Consider the following 20786-nt stretch of genomic DNA (forward strand, 5'->3'; position numbering starts at 1 on the left):
CGAACGAAAACGAACGAACGAACGAAAACGAACGAACGAAAAACGAACGAACGAACGAACGAACGAAAAACGAACGAACGAACGAACGAACGAACGAACGAACGAACGAACGAACGAACGAACGAACGAACGAACGAACGAACGAACGAACGAACGAACAACGAACGAACGAACGAAACGAACGAACGAACGAACAACGAACGAACGAACGAACGAACGAACGAACGAAACGAACGAACGAAAACGAACGAACGAACGAAAACGAACAACGAACGAACGAACGAACGAACGAACGAACGAACGAACGAACGAACGAACGAAACGAACGAACGAACGAACGAACGAAAACGAACGAACGAAAACGAACGAACGAACGAACGAACGAACGAACGAACGAACGAACGAACGAACGAACGAACGAACGAACGAACGAAAGAACGAACGAACGAACGAACGAAGAACGAACGAACGAACGAACGAACACGAAGAACGAACAACTAACGAACGAACTAACGAACTAACGAACGAACTAACGAACGAAAGAACGAAGAACTAACGAACTAACTAAATAACTAACTAACTAACTAACTAACTAACTAACTAACTAACTAACTAACTAACTAACTAACTAACTAACTAACTAACTAACTACTAACTAACTAACTAACTAACTAACTAACTAACTAACTAACTAACTAACTAACTAACTAACTAACTAACTAACTAACTAACCAACTAACGACGTAACATTATTTACGAATAATTTAAACAAAATAGTTTCATCAAAGAAACCTCAGTTTTTAACAAATTAATCTTAATACATAACAATGAATCATTAAAACCTAGGAATATATTAAATTTATTATTTAAATCATTAATAAAATAATTTAATTGATTTGTTATTAACTAAATTCAGCCATTTTAATTAACTTCCGTTAACAACTTCCTCTAATTTTCAAACCATTTACATATTAATACATTTTAGCGATTATTTTTGTTATATTATACTAAACAGCTGTTTTCAAATCACACTGCGTTAACCACACTCAAAGTACAATCAACTGCAACCAACTTCACAACATTGAAAATTTTCTGTAGATATAGTTAATTTGGAGAATTGTTTGTTGCTCTGTTAAATTTTTGTTAAAAAATGCTATAAAAAGTGTAAAATAATTATTAAAACCTAACGAAATGGCTACACAAAAACCAGGCGAATGGGCCAATTCATTATTGGCCCGTTTCGAAGATCAGGTAAAGTGAAAAAATTGAAAAATTCTATCACGGTTCCTCCCAAAATGGTAAAGTGAAAAACGCAAAAAAAAAGATTTTTTTGGGTAATACAGATGTATCGATTGAAAAAATTGTGTGAGCGAGTTGGAAAGAGTGTGCGAGTGAGATGGATGATTTGTTATTGTTTTGAGAAGTTGTTTTTCGCGTTTAACGTTTGTTTACGTTTTGTGTGGAGAGAAATTTATGAATGAAAATGCCGACAGAAGTGAGAAAGAAAGGAATGAATGAATTTTGCACGTGTATTTTGATGAATTTTTTTGTTAAGAGTGTGCTTTGAGTGAGTGTGTGCGCTAGAGATTGGGGTTGTGCGAGTGTTTATGCGTAGTATTTGTTTGTAAACAAAAAATGTAGGTAAATTGAAGGTTGTTATTTCACTTTGTTGTTGTTTTCGTTTGTGGATTTCTTTTGTAAAAGGGGGAGTTTAGTATTGTTGTTGTTTTGTAAAGGCTTTGAAACTTTGACATAGATTTGTGATGTTAAATAATGTAGGATAATTGTTAAATTGAGAATCAGACAATTTTGAAAATTTTTTGTGATTAAATTTTTAGTAAATAATTAAATTTAGTGAACATTTTTGGTAAATTGATAAATCTAGATAGTAGTGAAAATATTCGGTAAAATAACTTTTAGGGAAAATTTAGGTGAAGTAAAATTCTAGTGAAAATTTTCGGTGTAATAAATTTTAGTAAAAATTAAATTTTTGAGACATTTTTTTTTTTTTGGTAAAATTAATTTTTTGTAAAAATTTTCGATGAAACGAAATTTTAGTGAAAATTTTCTATGAAATTTGGGTGAAAATTTTCAGTGAAATGAAATTTGAGTACATATTGTCGTAAAATTAAATTTTAGTGAAACTTTTCGGTTAAATAAAATTAAATGAAAATTTTTGGCGAAATTAAAATTTTGTGAAAACTTTTGTTAGAACTATTTTTAGTGAAATTTTTGGTGGAATTCAATTTTAGTAAAAATTTTTTGAAAAAAAAAACATTCCATTTAGCGAAATATTTTGGTAAATTTATAAATTTTCGATTTAGAAAAAAATTTGGATTTTGCGATTAATTAATCTTGAATTTAATTTCGATAAAATGAAAATATATACCTATTAAACAAAAATTTTTACTTTCTTTCCAGCTTCCTAACAAAACAACCGGACCCCATGGCACCCAGGCTAGAATGAGCCAAGACCAATTGGTGGGATGTCTTATACACATTTCACGTTATCGTTTTTCGTTGGTAATATCCGGTCTTACCAAAATGCTACAAAGAGTCAATGAAGCCGTAAGTTTTGCCAACATATAAACTTTTCCGACACTTAACAATAACTTTTTTTTAGGCTATCCAAAATCGTCACGAAACCGATCGTTGTTATTTTGAATCTCTGATCATTATTTTAACCACCCTCGAACGTTGTCTGACCAATCAGACCAAGGATACGGCTCGTTTTGAAGAAGCCATGAATGTTAAACTTTTGCTACGTGAAATTACCCAATTTATTGATGTCCAAAGTGATAATAATCCTCATGCCGCCCAATTGAAAATTTTAGCTTCAAAAGTCCTATTTGCTCTCTCACAAAATCATTTTTCCGCTGTTTTTAATCGTATATCGGCTAGAATACAAGAGTTGGCCGCTTGTTCAGATGAGAATCCCGATTATTCGGATATTGAATTGATACAACATATTGATATGGATATGATCAAGTTGACGAAATTATTGCAGGAAACTATAACGAAATTTCGCTCGAAAAAAGCTCCACCCTTAATTCTATTAAATTCAATTGAAAAAGCCATATGGAATTGGATAGAATATCATCCGCAAGAGTTTCAGGATTTGCAAAGAGGCATGAATCGTGACATATCAACGTAAGTAGTGTTGAAGAAATGTATTAAGAATTATAAAGAAAAAACATTGTAAATATTTCAGCTGCTGGGAGCCTTTACTGGACTTTGTGGAGGCTTATAAAGCTGAAAATAAAAAGAGCAAAACTACAGTATGGCCTTTGCAAATGTTGTTGCTGATTTTGAATCCTGTAATTATTTATTTAAAAATTTCAAATTATAAAAATTCATATTATATATTAAATTTTTCCTTAGGCCTGTTTGGAAGCCACCGTCAATGAACTGCAGCAGGGCGAAAAGGAAAAAGACAAGGCCACCTCAAAGGCTCAAACGCGTGACAAGGATTTTTCGGCCAAACAATTTATCGAGAGTGTTAAGAGAGGGCTGGGGCCACATTCACCTTCTAAACTTGTTACCGAATCGGCCGCCATAGCCTGTGTGAAATTATGCAAGGCAGCTACTTACGTGAATATCAACGACTCCAATAATGTGATTTTCAAATTGGTCCAATACATAATCAACGATATCAAAGCTTTACTATTTAATCCGGTGAAACCATTTTCCCGGGGACAAGGTTATAACTTTGCCGATATAGAACTAATGATTGACTGTTGGGTATCATGTTTTCGCATAAATCCCCACAATATAGAGGCTTTAAAGGTCTGTTTGAATCTCAATTCACCGCAAGCCTATCATTTTGTTATAGTGTGTTCCTTATTACGGTAAAATTGAATTTATTCCTGAAAATTTGTAATAATAATAATATGATTTCTTTACCTAGGCTGGCCCATATTTATGTAGATTTTCGTTTGCAAAGTAAAAACCCGTTTCGTATTGTAAATCAGCCCCGTTTACCATGGTGGCCTCAAACCGATGTGGTACACTATCGTTCGGCGGAATTGCGAGCCCTATTTACGGATACTTTAAATAAAGCCACCCAGGGTTATATAGCCCATACGCCCTTAAGAATGATTACCTCGCTGACCCTAAAAACCAAGGATACACAAAAAGGTTTAGCTAGATCCGAAGAAGGTCCTGCCCATAAAATGTTACTTTTGCTGTTAGTACGTTTAATACATGCAGATCCCACTTTATTGCTTAATACCCAGGGCAAGGTGGCCCATGAGGTACAAAGTTCTACATTGGAGTTGATAAATGGTCTAGTTAGTTTGGTGCATCAACCGTCCATGCCGGATGTGGCCCAAGAAGCTATGGAGGCCTTATTGGCTTTACATGCTCCCGAAAAAATAGAAGTTTGGAATCCCGAGGCTCCTATCAACACATTTTGGGATGTTAGTTCTCAGGTTTTGTTTTCGATATCGCAAAAATTAATACAACATCAGATAGCCAACTATACGGATGTTTTAAAATGGCTGCGAGAGATTTTGATATGCCGCAATACTTTTCTGCAGCGTCATAAGGACTACGCCCATATGGGCAGTCATATAGCCATTTGTAAACAGGCTCACATTAAATTGGAAGTTGTATTCTTTATGTATTTATGGTCTGTGGATTTGGATGCTGTTCTGACTTCTTTATCATGTTTTGGTTTGCTGTGTGAAGAGGCAGAGATTTGTTGTGGATCGGATGAGTTAACGGTATCGATGTTGGTGCCTAATTATATGATCTATCAGGAATTGGCGCAATTATCATCGGGTGAGTGACAATGTTTTAAGAACGAATTTTCCGAAAAAAAACTTAACTTTTTCACTAAAAATTAAATTCTTTCAAAAGTTTTCACTAGATTTTGTTTCATTAAAATTTAATTTCACGGAAAATTTTTACTAATAATTTGATTCGCTGAAAATGTTCACATTTTCGCAAACATTTTCACCAAAATCCAACTATATCGAAAATTTTACTAAAAATTAAATTTCACCGAAATTTTTCACAAAATTTTATTTCACCGAAATTTTTCACTAAAAATTGTATATCACCGAAAATTTTCATTACATTGTAATTCACCGAAAATTTTGACTATAAATTTAATTTCATTTCACCAAAAATTTTCACTTGAAATTTAATACGCCGAAAAACTTCACTAAAATTGAATTTCACAGAAAATTATCACTAATATTTAATTTCACCGAAAATTTTCACTATTGTGTTCACCGATAATTTTCCCCAAAAATTTTTAACTAAAATTACATTTCGCCGAAAATATTCATTAAAAATTTGATTTCACCGAAAATTTTCACAAAAAAAATTCATTTCACCGAAAATGTTTACTAACAATTAATTTCACTAAAAATTTGTTTCATTTCAGCTGCCACCGATTCTCGTATTTGTTTCTATGATACCAGTCATAGCAACGTTTTAAATCGTTTGCATTTACAAAAACGCATCATGCAACTCTTACGCAAAATCGAGCATTGTATAGATGGTGTACAGCCCGCCTGGGAAGAAACTTTTAGGTAAGATTTTGTTGCTTCAATTGAATATACGAAAAATGCTAAAACAATTTCTTTTAATCCCACAGAAATTGGGAAATAATGAGTAAAATGTTGCAAACTTATCCCAAATGCAAGACCGAAGATGGTCAAGCTGAACTGTTCCACCGCGGCATAGGCAAGCGACGAGCCAGTCATCAATCTTCGGAACATGATATTGAGGAACAAATTACCGAATGGGCAAATATGACTTGGTTTCTATTGGCTTTGGGTGGTGTTTGTTTGATTAAAAGACGCCAGCAAATAGTAGTGGCGGCTCAGGCCACTACACACACCTCCCATAGTCTATCCAATCATGGACCATTTCATCAATATTCTCAAAGTTTTGGCTCATTTCAACAGCCGCTACCGGCTGCTCATATACATCCTATAAATCAGGGTTCTATTAGTTCATTGGCACAAAACTCGCTACATTCACTATCGAGTTCTTCCAGTTCGGGTAGAGGTTCATTAAATCCAAATTCGGTATCATTGACTGCTATACCACAGGGACCACAACAGGAGGTGCAATATTGTCCGGTGACACAGTGAGTTGTTTTTAAGATGTTGTAAAATAATTTGTAAAACTTATTAAATTTCTTTCCTAGATTTATTGGCCAACTTTTAAGATTATTGGTTTGCAGCAATGAGAAAATCGGTTTGAATATTCAAAAGAATGTTAAAGAACTTGTTGGAGAAGAAATGTCCACCTATCTATATCCCATACTCTTCGATCAAATACGTGCTATAGTAGAGAAATTCTTTGATCAACATGGCCAGGTTAATGTTACCGATATTAACACCCAATTTATCGAACATATTATCTATATAATGAAATCGATTTTGGATCCTAAACCTAATAAAGACCCCAATAATGAACAACCCTCAACAGCGGAAAATTTGGGTGTAACCAGCATTGAATGCATGATGTTGGGCATAGTGCGTTATGTTCGCCATCTGGACATGACTTTCTATGCTATACGTATTAAGACCAAATTGTGTCAACTGGTGGAGGTTATGATGAAACGTAGAGATGATTTGGCTTTTAGACAAGAAATGAAATTTCGCAATAAATTGGTGGAATATTTATCGGATTGGGTTATGGGTACTTCACATCAAATAGCACCACCTAGTTCCACAGATCCCGCTTTGATAACCAAGTAAATTGTTTTTGGTTTGAGCGTTTTAAGGAATTTTTGTTTATGTTTTTTCTTCCTTTTTAGTACCTCGGTTATTTTTAGAGATTTAGATCAGGCTTGCATGGAGGCTGTGGCTGCTTTATTAAGAGGTTTGCCTTTGCAACCCGAGGAATCAGATCGTGGTGATTTAATGGATGCCAAAAGTGCTCTGTTTCTTAAGTAATTATCTACATTGAACATTTTACTAAATACTTGTTTCACTCTTTCCTGTTTTCTCTTTCAGATATTTTACTTTGTTTATGAATCTATTGAACGATTGTATTGATAGTTCGGAAGCCGAGAAGGAACTAAACAATCCCCCTTTATTGCCTCCCCGACCACGTTTAGCTGCCGGCAAATTAACCGCTTTACGCAATGCCACCATACAAGCCATGTCCAATCTATTGGGAGCCAATATAGATTCAGGTCTCATGCATTCCATTGACTTGGGCTACAATCCCGATTTACAGACTAGAGCAGCTTTCATGGAAGTTTTGACACAAATTCTGCAACAAGGCACAGAATTTGACACATTAGCTGAGACTGTATTGGCTGATCGTTTTGAACAGTTGGTACAACTTGTTACCATGATTAGTGACAAGGGAGAATTACCCATAGCCATGGCTTTGGCTAATGTAGTGACCACTTCCCAAATGGATGAATTGGCCCGTGTTTTAGTTACTTTATTTGATGCCAAACATTTATTATCTCCTTTATTATGGAATATGTTCTACCGCGAAGTGGAGGTGTCCGATTGTATGCAGACTCTATTCCGTGGCAATTCTTTGGGCAGTAAAATCATGGCTTTTTGTTTTAAAATCTATGGTTCAGCCTATTTGCAGCTGCTGCTGGAACCCTTAATAAGACCTTTATTAGATAATCCTAATACTTGTTTTGAAGTTGATCCCGCCAGGTTGGTGAAATAGCAAGAAATCTCAGTTAAACCTAAACACATTTGAAAGTTCTCATTTCAGACTAGATCCGGGGGATGAATTAGATGTTAATCGCTGTAATCTGATAGCTTTAACAAAAAAGGTTTTCGATGCCATTATCAATTCGGCAGATCGTTTTCCACCTCAACTGCGTTCCATGTGTCACTGTTTGTATCAGGTGTTAAGTAAACGTTTTCCCAATTTATTGCAGAATAATATAGGAGCTGTAGGCACGGTAATATTTTTAAGATTTATTAACCCGGCCATTGGTAAGTGTAATAAGGAAATTTAGTATTGTTTTCAAATTTATTTAATGGGTTTTCTTTGTGTTTTAGTCTCTCCCCAGGAATTGGGCATTGTGGGCAAACAAGTACCCAGTTCGGTTAAGCGTGGCTTGATGTTAATGTCTAAAATTTTACAAAACATTGCCAATCATGTAGAGTTTTCCAAAGAACAGCATATGTTGTGTTTCAATGACTTCTTAAGGGAACATTTTGAGGCGGGTCGCCGTTTCTTCATACAAATTGCTTCGGATTGTGAAACTGTGGATCAAACCTCGCATAGCATGAGTTTTATATCGGATGCCAATGTTTTGGCTTTGCATCGTTTGTTGTGGACACATCAGGAAAAGATAGGTGACTATTTATCCAGCAGTCGTGATCACAAGGCTGTCGGTAGAAGACCTTTTGATAAAATGGCCACTTTATTGGCTTATTTGGGACCACCTGAGCACAAACCCGTGGATTCTCAGTAAGTGTTAACAATGTTAATGTAATTTCCATAAAATTACAAAAATCTTTTGTTTCTATGTTACAGCATGATGTTTTCCTCTTATCCACGTTGGAGTTCCATTGACATGTCTTCAACCAACTTCGAAGAAATCATGGTTAAACATCAAATGCACGAAAAGGAAGAGTTTAAAGCCTTGAAAGCCATGAATATATTCTATCAAGCCGGCACTAGCAAATCAGGACATCCGGTATTTTATTACATTGCCAGACGTTATAAGTAAGTCTATCTCACTCTCTTGCTTTTCCTAATTAAAACTTGTCATTTCCCTTACCAGAATTGGTGAAACAAATGGTGATCTTTTGATTTATCATGTGATTTTGACGTTGAAACCATTTTGTCATTCCACCTTTGAGGTTGTCATAGATTTTACTCATGTCAACTCGGACAATAGATTCCGTACAGAGTTCCTACAGAAGTGGTTTTATGTATTACCCGCCGTGGCCTATGAAAATGTACATGCGGTTTACATTTACAATTGCAACTCTTGGGTTAGGGAATATACCAAGTTTCATGATCGCATATTGGCGCCTTTAAAGGTAACTATTCTTGACATTATTGAGTAGAACTTGTTTACTAAACCAATGCAATTTCTCAGGGCAATCGTAAATTAATGTTTTTGGATTCACCCAATAAACTCAACGACTACATCGAATCGGATCAACAAAAACTACCAGGTGCTACTCTTTCTTTGGATGAGGATTTGAAAGTGTTCAGCAATGCTTTGAAGCTAAGCCACAAAGACACCAAAGTGGCCATTAAAGTGGGTCCCACAGCTTTACAAATTACCTCCGCGGAAAAAACTAAAGTTTTGGCCCATTCTGTATTGCTAAACGATGTGTACTATGCCTCCGAAATAGAGGAAGTTTGTTTGGTAGATGATAACCAGTTTACACTATCCATAGCAAATGAAAGTGGTCAATTAAGTTTCATACACAACGATTGCGATAATATTGTCCAAGCTATTATACATATCCGAAATCGCTGGGAGTTAAGTCAACCGGATTCGGTGACAGTGCATCAGAAAATTAGACCCAAGGATGTACCGGGCACTTTACTAAATCAGGCTTTGTTAAATTTGGGTTCAGCAGATCCCAACTTGCGTACCGCTGCCTATAATCTTCTCTGCGCTTTAACCGCCACATTTGATTTGAAAATTGAAGGCCAGTTGCTGGAGACTCAGGGTTTGTGTATACCCTCCAACAATACCATTTTCATTAAATCGGTTAGCGAAAAATTGGCCACCAATGAGCCTCATTTGACTTTAGAATTTCTAGAGGAATGTATACAGGGCTTCCAACGCAGTACCATCGAATTGAAACATTTGTGCTTGGAGTATATGACTCCTTGGTTAAAGAATCTGGTGAAATTCTGTAAATCCAATGATGATGCCAAAAAATTGAAAGTATCTCAAATACTGGATAAACTTATATGTCTAACCATCGAACAAAAAGAAATGTATCCCTCCGTTCAGGCTAAGATTTGGGGTTCCGTGGGCCAAATACCGGAACTTATTGACATGGTATTGGACAATTTCCTGCATAAGTCCCTAATATACGGCTTGGGTTCACCTCAAGTGGAAATAATGGCCGATACAGCAGTGGCTTTGGCCTCGGCCAATGTCCAGTTGGTGTCCAAAAAAGTTATAACGCGCATGTGCCGCGTTATGGACAAGACCTGTACCAATCCTACTCCCTTCCTAGAGCAACATGTCATGTGGGATGATATCGCCATCTTGGGTCGCTATTTACTTATGTTGTCCTTTAACAATTGTCTAGATGTGGCCACCCATTTGCCGTATCTCTTCCATACCATCACGTTTCTGGTTTGCTCGGGTTCTTTGTCCATGCGCGCCTCAACTCATGGTCTAGTCATTAATATCATACACTCCCTATGTACCTGTACGAAACCCATCTTCTCCGAAGAAGCTCAAAGAGTGTTGCGTTTGTCACTGGATGAATTCTCCCTGCCCAAATTTTACTTACTCTTTGGTATTAGCAAGGTTAAGTCGGCTGCCGTTACAGCTTTCCGTTCCAGTTGTCGCCATCCCCCCGATAAGTGGTTGGGCAATGAGAGAGTGTCGCAAACATTGCCCGCCGATAGAGAGCGTTTATCTTTGCCCTCCTTGGAAGTTATAACCGATGCTCTTCTGGAAATAATGGAGTCCTGTATGCGTGATGTACCCGATTGCCAGTGGTTGCAGACATGGAACTCATTGGCCCGTAGCTTTGCTTTCTGTTATAATCCTGCTTTACAGCCGAGAGCTTTGATAGTGTTTGGCTGCATTAGCAAGAGTGTTACGGATCAGGAAGTCAAGCAGTTGTTAAGGATTCTGGTAAAGGCAGTGGAATCCTTTAATGATATCACTCTTATAGAGGCAATTGTCATGTGTTTGACACGCATACAGCCGCTGTTGAGACCGGTAAAGTATTTAGAACTAAAATATTTCTCTATATTCGACAAAAATTTTCCTTAAAATAGTTTTTAGTGAAAATGTTCACATATGTTCGTTTATTTAAAAAAAATTGTGGAGAAAAGTTTTACAAAAACATCTTTTGATGGAAAATTTTTACTAAAAAATTTGTTGGTGAAAGATTTCACTGAAATTTCACAACTTTTTAATTTAAGGAAATTTTTTACAAAATTAGAAGAAAAATTCTGATTGAGATTTTCTGATAAAAAATTTTTTACTGAAATTTTTTGATAAACAATTTTTAGTGAAATTTTTTTTTGTGAAAACTTTTCACTGATTATTTTTGGTGAAAAAATTTCACAATTTTTTTTTTTTTTTTGGTGAAAATTAAAAAAATAAGAAAATTTTCGATAAAAATATTATTAGTGAAAAATTTCATAATTTTTTTTTTTTTTTTTTTGGGTGAAACAATTTCACTAAAAATTTTTTTAATGAAAATTTTTTTTAGTATGAGTACGTATATTTTGACAAAAAAATTTTTGGTGAAAAACTTTTCAGAGAATTTTTTTTTTTTTTGCCGAAAAATTTTTAGTGAATTTTTTTTGCCGAAAAATTTTTAGTGAATAGTTTTTACTGGATTTTTGAAGAAAATTGTCTGAATTGTTTTTAAAGTTAATTCTAATATTTGCATTTCTCTAACTCCAGGAATCTCCCATACATCGCAATCTGTTTTGGGTGGCCATTTCCGTTTTACAATTAGATGAGGGCAACTTATATGGAGCTGGTTTGGCATTGCTGGAACAAAATTTACATACCCTTAAATCTCAGGGTTGCTTTGATAATGCCAACATTGCAGACGTCATGATGTGTACACGCGAGAAACTAGAATGGCATTTTAAACAACTGGATCATGCGGTGGGTCTCTCATTTCGCAGTAATTTCCATTTTGCTCTTGTGGGACATTTAATAAAGGTAAGAACGCTTCTTCTTTGAAAAATGGAAAAAAATCATTTATGTGTTCAAATATTTCAGGGATTTAGACATTCTACTCCAACCACCGTATCACGCACTTCCCGTATATTGACCATGCTATTAGGCATTATAGCCAAACCTTTACGAAGAGATAAATTTGAAGTAACACCCGATAGTGTAGCCTATTTGACCGCCCTGGTGGCCGTCTCAGAAGAAGTAAGATCACGTTGTCATGTCAAACATGCCTTACCCAGATGGCCAGTCGAATTGAATACCACCTTGGAGAATGGCGAGGCAGCAGCTAATGGCACACATAATGTATGTTATCATAAGGGATTTGATTTAAAATTAAGCCTTTAACAATTGTTTCCTTTTATTTTTTCAGCAATTTGGCATGGCTTTATCACGTCGTCAAAAATCTTGGGATATTTTAGATCAATCCGCTTTAAATTTCGCGCGTCATCATAAAGTACCTGTACAACCGGTAAGTTTTTAACAAACACTACCTCCCAAACCAATAATCTAAATCGTTTATACGATTTAAAAGCATTAAAAAAACATTGTATATTAAAAATGTATTTTCTTAGCTTCTTTGAAGTTGGTATTACCATTATTAATATTTAAAATAAATGTATTAAATTGTTTTTTGAGTTCATATAACAATTTATATTTTTCACCGGTTTCGTTACATTTTGCATTTAATTAACTATATATTTTCCAACGAACCCGGTGTCGATTTATATTAACTTTAAATGTCTCTCTTTGATAAATTCTCTCTTTATTAATTTAACAGTATTAAATTAACTAAAGAAATTAAATAAAATATTTTCCATTTCTTTCTTTTTTATGTACTTAATAATGATTTAAAAAAATATATTTATACTCTACTACTACTACTACTATTCATAACATTACATACTCGTATTATGCCTGCTGTGATTGGTGCTTGTAATAATTATATTTTTCATTCCAAAAACAAACTTCATTTCATTACCTTTCCATAATATTCTTATTTCTTCATACTTTCTTCATTCCCTTATATTATTTTTAAACAAATATCATAAAATTCTATTCCTAATAATCGTTTACACGCCTGTGTTTACTATTTTTTTTAATTGCATGCTCAAAAAATTAATATACCCAAAATATCTCTCATTGTTTTATGTTCGTTTCAAACTACAAAATTGTTAAAATATTTCGTAAATATTAAACAAAAAACAACAACACAAACAACAAACCCAAAAAAATTTTGTATTTTTTACAAAAATAAAAATTTGTTGACTGAAGAATGCCCGAGTTTTATTTAAAACTCAGCGCTCCTTTTCGGTACCCACCACCAAAGATCCGAATAACGCTAGTGGAATCGAAGAACGTCAGGTATTGCTTATTTTTGTTTATTAATCTTACAAATATTTTCTTATTTCTTGATTTTTTTAAATATTTAGCAATTTCTTTTTCATCTTTATTTGCACTTTTGTTTTTTTTTATGGTACAAAATGATTAAATTTTTCATTACTTTTTGGATCTTAACTTAAAGCAGAAATAAAACACACTTTATCACTTAAAAAACACACACACAAGAAATGTGAAATAAATGTAAATAGTCATAATGATTTTTATAGATTTAAGAGAGAATTTTTAGCGTAGAAAAGTTATTTTCAAAGATTTGCAATGTATTAAATCTAAACAATTAGTGCTTTAACCCAGACACAGATTCATGGGTTCTTAATAATCATATATGTACATACATAACCCTATCACTAGATCGTTATGTTTTTAATGAAAAACTCAAGAACTATAACATGCTTCTCGAATTGGTCGATCTTGTTCAACCTTGTACTAACTAACGAAATAAATTATCTATAGACAATTCTATGTGTCCCTATTTGGAAATCTACCGGATTCATTTGATGTGTGAGAAACTAACTGGCGATTTCGTAAATAACTTAAATATCTTTTGAACTATTTAAGTCATGTTACCTTAGATCATTAAACTTAATTATTATCCATAATTAAAACATTATGTTCTTAATGAAAAAAAGACATTGAGATCATCCGAATTGCAATTTTCTTTAGGAGCCAAATTAATAAAATACGGAATTAGTGATCAAAAGAGAATTATGAAAGTCCATCGTTGGAGATCGATCGCATTCCTTTGAAGAGTTAAAAGGATAGGTCAATAGGACAGCTATTGCGATAATTATTAGGTCTCTGTGAAAAAGTTCTATATAGCTTTACAGAAGTCTAAAAGTAGAGGAGTGTCATCATAACATTCCCTGACAACTTGTACTTAAGACTTAACTTCATTGCAGTTAAGTGTCCTGTAATGATTAATGGATTTATTTGATGTCTAAGGAATCTAGCGGGTCTTTACTACATCAATGTTAATCAAAGAAATGTGAGATAGAAATCAACATCTTCTGTGGCATCTCTCAGGGTGATTCAATGAAAACACCTGGCAGACTTCGAGTTCTATCCAATACCAGAATCTGCCCTTTTAACCTAACTAACCTTGTTCTTTAGTTATAAAAACTAAGTGCTCCTCGAGATGAAAAAGGGACTTCGTTATAGCAAATTAATTTAGATTATGTTGAACAATTGATTTACAATTTTCAAGGAAAGTATGAGGAATGGAATTGTATCGTCAGATGTAAATGCCCTGCTACAAAGGGCTTGTTAGAAACTTTCAGGCGATTCCAATACACTGTCAAAACAGCAAAAACAAACAGCACTGACGTAAATACTAGATAAATTCGTAGTATTAGTTTAAGTACGATAATCACGTAGAGTGTAACCTAAATCCTGCGATTATTGGATCACCACACTTGAATGAGCCAAGATAAACATAGATTAAAGAAAAGCGATCGTAATATAATAATGTAACCCAATCTATAAAGAGCAGTGTATAGGAAAATGGTTGTAATGGTATTCGGAGCATGTATAAAGAACTTTGCTCTATTAGAGGCAAAAGAGATTAGAGACAAGGAGGCACTTTTTAGCAAGTGGCTTGTTTAGTTTAAAAACACATTTAGAATATTCACTGCCAAGATCCACAAACTTTCAAAATTAATAAATTAAACTAAATTAAAACTTAAGGAAATATTTTAACTTAAACATACATATTATCACCAATTAACACTAGCACACCAAATTACCCCAAAAAACTCACATAAAATGCACTAAATAGTTACTAAAACTTAATATTTATAAGTGTAGCACACATTTTTTACTACATATTACTATATAGTTAGTTTTACCACAAAAAGCACTATATTTTTGTAATGAAATGCATACAAAAAAAGTAACAAATTATAAGTAGAAAACCTTTAAGGATTACACATAGAGTGCCGATTAAAAAAACAATCTTAACAAATTATTTTAATTTTTTCATAGGAACGCGGCTCACGTACCTCTGTATCCAATGAATCGAATGTTCTATTGGATCCTGAAGTTTTACCTGATTTGTCAATACAGGCTTTGGTTTTAACCGTATTGGCAACATTAGTTAAATATACCTCCGATGAAAATGAAACACGTGTATTATATCAATATTTAGCCGAAGGATCTGTGGTATTTCCCAAGGTGTTTCCAGTAATGTAAGTAGTAATAATGTCGGCAAATAATCGAAAAAAGATTGTAATTTAAATTTCTTTCTTAGACACTCTTTATTGGATCAAAAAATCAACAATATACTATCCGTGTCTCATGATCAAGTTGTCTTGAACTCAGTACAAAATATTATCCAAAATATGTTGGCCAGTGAAGATCCCTCACAGCAGCAATTGCATTTTCTACAAAGTTGTGGTTTTGGTGGTTTGTGGCGTTTTGCAGGACCGTTTACCAAATACAATGTTATGGGTGAATCTTCGGAACTATTTGTCAACTGTCTGGAGGCCATGGTAGAGACTTGTCTGCCCGGCGATGAACAACAGGCACCCATTGTTCCTTTGGTGCGTCCCTATAACTTAAGCTCCAGCTTAAGCAGTTTGACGCTGGGTTCTCCCACGGATAAAGGTTAATACCAAAGAATTTTTTTCTTTTTTTTTTTTTGAAAAAAAGTTCTACTTTTTTGGTTTACGCTTTTTATATTGTTATGGGTTTTTCCTTTTTGAAATTAGTAGTTTTCACACACAAAAAAAAGCCACATTAACAAAATTACTTTATGGAAATTAATTAACAATTTATTCATTCCTAGTCATCAGCCACTAACTCACTAACCCCTTCACCCCCTCAGCTCAGCTCATTGACATACAGAAATACTTTTATAACAAGAAATTTTATTAAACTAACTGAAAATTAGTTTTTATATTATCTCTGATTGTGAATTTTTGTATATTTTTTTCTTTTTCGTATTTCTTTTGTTTTTCGTATACCTTTTTTATTTGTTTATTTGTTTTTTTCGGTATCTGTAGCTTTCTCATCGGAATCATTAGATCATGAATTCGGCGGCAGTGTAAGCTCTCTCCGTCGTGCATCACACAGTAAAGCACGCGCCAAGCACCGTCTCACCGAAAGTCCATCACATAACAATTAACAATGAGTCCAGCAATTAGACTTAGACATAATTATTTATTAACCAAACAGAAAAAAAATTTAAAAAGAAAATATCATGATCATCATTACCATCATTATTAATTAATATTTACAATTAATTATTAGCATTATGGCATATATTAGTAATTAACAAAAAAAAAACAACTAAAAATATATACTTAATCCCATCATCTAATAACAACACACTATGCTTCAATGTCCAAAAAATGCTTTTAAACACATTTTTTATTATTTTTGCTTCTAAACAGAGATTAAAAGCTGTTAAAAATTAGAGATTCTTCAGTATCGAATTTAATAGTCATTGAAAGAAAGCTGATCTGAACCCCAGGGGTCATCAGACCATCATTTGCAAAGCACTAATCTAGAGTTTTAAAAGTTTTCAATGTTAAATATAGGTTGATAAAAGTGAAGAAAGTTATAATACAACCCCCAAGGGGATCCACATTTTAAAAACTTATTCATAAACTTTTATCAAAGGTTTATAAATCAAATTTTCATACAAAATTTGTTCTACGTCCCTACGTTAGTCCAATTTATTTACTTGAAATCACCTGTTATAATACAACCCCCAAGGGGAACCACCTTATAAAAACTTATTCATAAACTTTTATCAAAGGTTTATAAATCAAATTTTCATACACAATTTGTTCTATAAACCTTTGATAAATGTTTATGAATAAGGCAGTAAAAGTTTAATTCAGTGTAATAAAAATATTAAAATTGTATGATCATGTAGAGATTCAATTATATATACACTAGAAAGCTGCTTTGAACCCAAGGGGTTCACAGACCATCTTTAATCTTGAGTTTTAAAAACACTGAAAGTTGTTGAGAATGGAGTTTGTTTTATTCAATTTCCCCAAACCATTTTAAAAACTCTGAAAGTTGTATTCAGTGTAATGAAATTTTTTAAATTGCAAGATCATGTATTTCCATCGACTCACTTTAATCCTCTTTTGAACCCCAGAGGTCCGTAGATCAACATTTGAAAACCATTAATCCAGAATTTTAAACTATTTAAGTTGAATTCAGGCTAAGGACCCAGTGATAATATAGACCGCTAGAGGTCTACTGACCATCTTTTGAAAAGCTTTGGGTTAGAGTTTTAAAAGCTCTGAAAGTTGTAGTCAGTTTTTTCCTTCGCATTTTCGGGTACTTTTTTAAATTGTAGGATCATTCATTTCCATCGACTTACTTTAATGCTGTTTTGAACCCCAGAGGTCCGTAGATCAACATTTCAAAACCATTAATCCAGAATTTTGAACTATTTAAGTTGAATTCAGGCTAAGGACACAGTTATAATACAGAGTCCTAGGGGTCTACTGACCATCTTTTGAAAAGCTTTGGCTTAGAGTTTTAAAAGCTCTAAAAGTTATAGTCAGTTTTTTCCTTTACTGGAATGCAGCTATAACCCCTAGGGGTCCACAGACCACCAGTTGGAAATCATTGGTTTTAGAAATGTAAACGTTTAATTCAAGTTACGTATTGAATTCAACGATCTTCGTATGTGAGTTCAAAATAGCTATCCGAAGGCCCCTGTTATACCACAGACTTACCCCTAGAGATCTACTGACCATCTTTTGAAATGCTTTGGCATAGAGTTTTAAAAGCTCTTAAAGTTGTAGTCAGTTTTTTCCTTCTACCTTTTCGGGCACTCACTGGAATGCAACTATAACCCCCAGGGGTCCATAGACCACCATTTGAAAATCATTGGTTTTAGAACTGTAAAAGTTTAATTCAAGCCAATGAAAATGAATATAGATAGTATTGAATTCAACGATCTTCGTATGTGAGTTCAAAATAGCTATCCGAAGGCCCTGTTATACCACAGACTTACCCCTAGAGGTCTACTGATCATCTTTTGAAAAGCTTTGGCTTAGAGTGTTAAAAGCTCTGAAAGTTGTAGTCAGATTCTTCCTTCGACATTTTCGGGCACTTACTGCAATGCAACTATAACCCCCAGGGGTCCATAGACCACCATTTGGAAATCATTGGTTTTAGAACAGTAAAAGTTTAATTCAAGCCAATAAAAATGAATATAGATAGTATTGAATTCAACGATCTTCGTATGTGAGTTCAAAACAGCTATCCGAAGGACCCTGTTATACCACAGACTTAAATCTAAGATCAAACTTAGGGTAAAAAATTATATAAATATAAGAATAAGAAAATCTTTACAGAAAAGATTCTAGTACAAGTTTTGGGAAGAATGGAAAATTTTAATAAAGAGGCGTTTTTAAATTCCTTTAAGAATTGTATGTCTCCGCTTTAATCTTTTCAATCTCTGCCCAACGAAATAACACAGTTAATGCATTTATTTTTTTTTATTTCGTTTCAAACAAATTTCATTAGTATTTAAGCTAAATTATTAAACTAATAACGAACAAATTTACTAATAAAATTCTATATGTGTCACACACTTAACTACAACACACAACAACAACAACAAAACCCAGTAGAAAAGTTTCTTAAGAAATGCTTTAAAAAATTTTTGGTAGATTTAGTAAAAATTATTAATTAAAAAACTAACAATTTAAATATTTATAAAATAATAAAATTGCATGTCAGTTTTTCTTAAAAACAAAAATTAATGGCTTTTGTGTATAAAAAAATTTCAGAAAATTAATAAATATATTAAAAAAAAGTAGTTATTTGAAATAATATTTATATTAAAGAAAATGCTTTTTAAACACAATTATTAAATAATATAAGAATTTTTAAAAAATTATAATAACGCAAATAAATTTTATTTAAAACATAATTAAATAGTTCCTAATAATTTTTTTTATTATTTTTTTTTATAAAAAATGAAAGCTTATCCTTATTTAAGTGTAAAAGTTAAAAAAAACTGTCATATTACGACTCCTATATGTTTTTCTTTCTTTTTTTCCATTTTTTGTCTTTTCTTTTACAGCTGCATGAATAACAACCAATCCACGCACTAGACGTACCATATTTTCCAATTTTTTGAGATTTTTTAATTTATTCAAAAAGTGTTTTTAATTTCTAAAAAAAAGAACATTTTTGTACTTTTTTCAAATTTTAAGACTTATGAAACATAAAAACAACGAACAAATTTAAATTAAATACGTCGAAATGCGTTGGTAAAGGTTGGCAAATGTTTAAAACAAAACCCCCGTTATGGAATTGCGCTTGCGGGCTCTACTTACTACCTTTAAAAAGATTTTGGAAATTTCTCGAGGATTTACTTTTTTTAATGTTAATATTAATATTAAACGTTTTTAGGTGGTAACTGTTTTTCCTAATTATTAAGTATATAATTAAGAAATTCTATAAAAGGAGTCAAAAATTAAAAAAAATATAAGGAATTATAAGGCTAGGTTCCTAAACAATGACCAGGTTATATGTAATAGCCAGAGCAAAATTTTTGTTTTATTTTTACGCTTTGTCTTAGAAAAAAATAGAGAGCTGTTGTTGCTTACAGTGAGTGTCATAAAATTGCAACCTATAACTAGGACCAAAATTAAAAAATGTAAAAGTTCATTTAAAATTTAAGCTAAATAGTTAAACATATTGTTAAATCATTTATAAGTAGTTAATGATAAAAAAAATCTTCCAAAAATAATTTTTCTATTAAATTATAATTTAATGTGTTTTGAATATAAATGTCTTGAGAAATTAGTCATATTTGTACCGTGTTAATTTTAAAAAACTAAATAGATTTAATACCTGTCTTAATCGATTAGTTAAAGTGTTTTAAAAAGAAAATGTTTGGTTGCGGTTTTTGTGACACTTACTGTAGGTGAATTCCATTTTGTTTTGAATTCCATATTGATTTAAAATAAATTGAAAGTTCAGTATCTGGTATCTATATATAGATTAGGATGTTATCTCCAAGACTCTCGGTCGATATTCTCTTACTAATCGGAGAGATCAATTAGGTGATCAACAACGGACAACTGATTACATTATCCAGATGGTAAAAGACTTGAATGCATATTTCCGGCCCGATCTCTCGAGCTAAAGGTCGATAAGCTCTTACTAATCTAAATCATGCGAAATTTAATTTCACTCCAATAGACTATAAACTGATCAATAGTCTTGACTATAGACTGTTCTATAGTCTTGACTATAGACTGTTCTATAGTTTTGACTATAGACTGTTCTATAGTCTTGACTATAGACTGTTCTAAAGTCTTGACTATCGACTGTTCTATAGTCTTGACCATAGACTGTTATATAGTCTTGACTATAGACTGTTCTATAGTCTTGACTATAGACCGGTCAATAGTCCTGACTATAGAGTGATCACTAGCCTTGACTATAGACTGTTCTATAGTATTGACTATAGACTGTTCTACAGTCTTGACTATTATCTTGACTATAGGTTAATCTATAGTTTATATTGATTATAGATAGACTATAGACTGAT

The 20786-nt window shown here is 33.0% G+C and overlaps 1 protein-coding gene across 6 annotated transcripts; it reads left to right on the plus strand.

Annotated features, from left to right (window-relative positions):
* Window positions 1-1093: 1093 nt before the first annotated feature.
* Window positions 1094-20554, plus strand: LOC119607230 (neurofibromin). 6 transcript variants are annotated; one of them, XM_037961069.1, is made up of 23 exons: window positions 1094-1251; window positions 2422-2568; window positions 2624-3150; window positions 3212-3317; window positions 3382-3848; window positions 3908-4782; window positions 5393-5540; window positions 5606-6103; window positions 6164-6715; window positions 6779-6913; window positions 6978-7646; window positions 7696-7934; window positions 8001-8415; window positions 8482-8673; window positions 8732-8993; window positions 9053-10876; window positions 11573-11839; window positions 11900-12157; window positions 12225-12323; window positions 13127-13216; window positions 15233-15435; window positions 15498-15853; window positions 19308-20554. In XM_037961069.1, exons 1-23 carry the CDS (start codon window positions 1192-1194, stop codon window positions 19313-19315), a joined length of 8397 nt encoding a protein of 2798 aa, XP_037816997.1. In that variant the 5' UTR covers window positions 1094-1191; the 3' UTR covers window positions 19316-20554. The 6 variants fall into 6 exon arrangements, with proteins under 6 accessions (XP_037816997.1, XP_037816998.1, XP_037816993.1 ...); XM_037961070.1 differs by having other exon boundaries at window positions 7708-7934; XM_037961065.1 differs by lacking the exon at window positions 19308-20554 and adding an exon at window positions 16252-19144.
* The last annotated feature ends 232 nt before the right edge of the window (window positions 20555-20786 follow it).

The sequence above is a fragment of the Lucilia sericata genome, unplaced genomic scaffold (assembly GCF_015586225.1).
Source record: "Lucilia sericata isolate MDLA Ls3-8-SP2 unplaced genomic scaffold, ASM1558622v1 Contig000679F_arrow, whole genome shotgun sequence".
NCBI lineage: Eukaryota > Metazoa > Arthropoda > Insecta > Diptera > Calliphoridae > Lucilia > Lucilia sericata.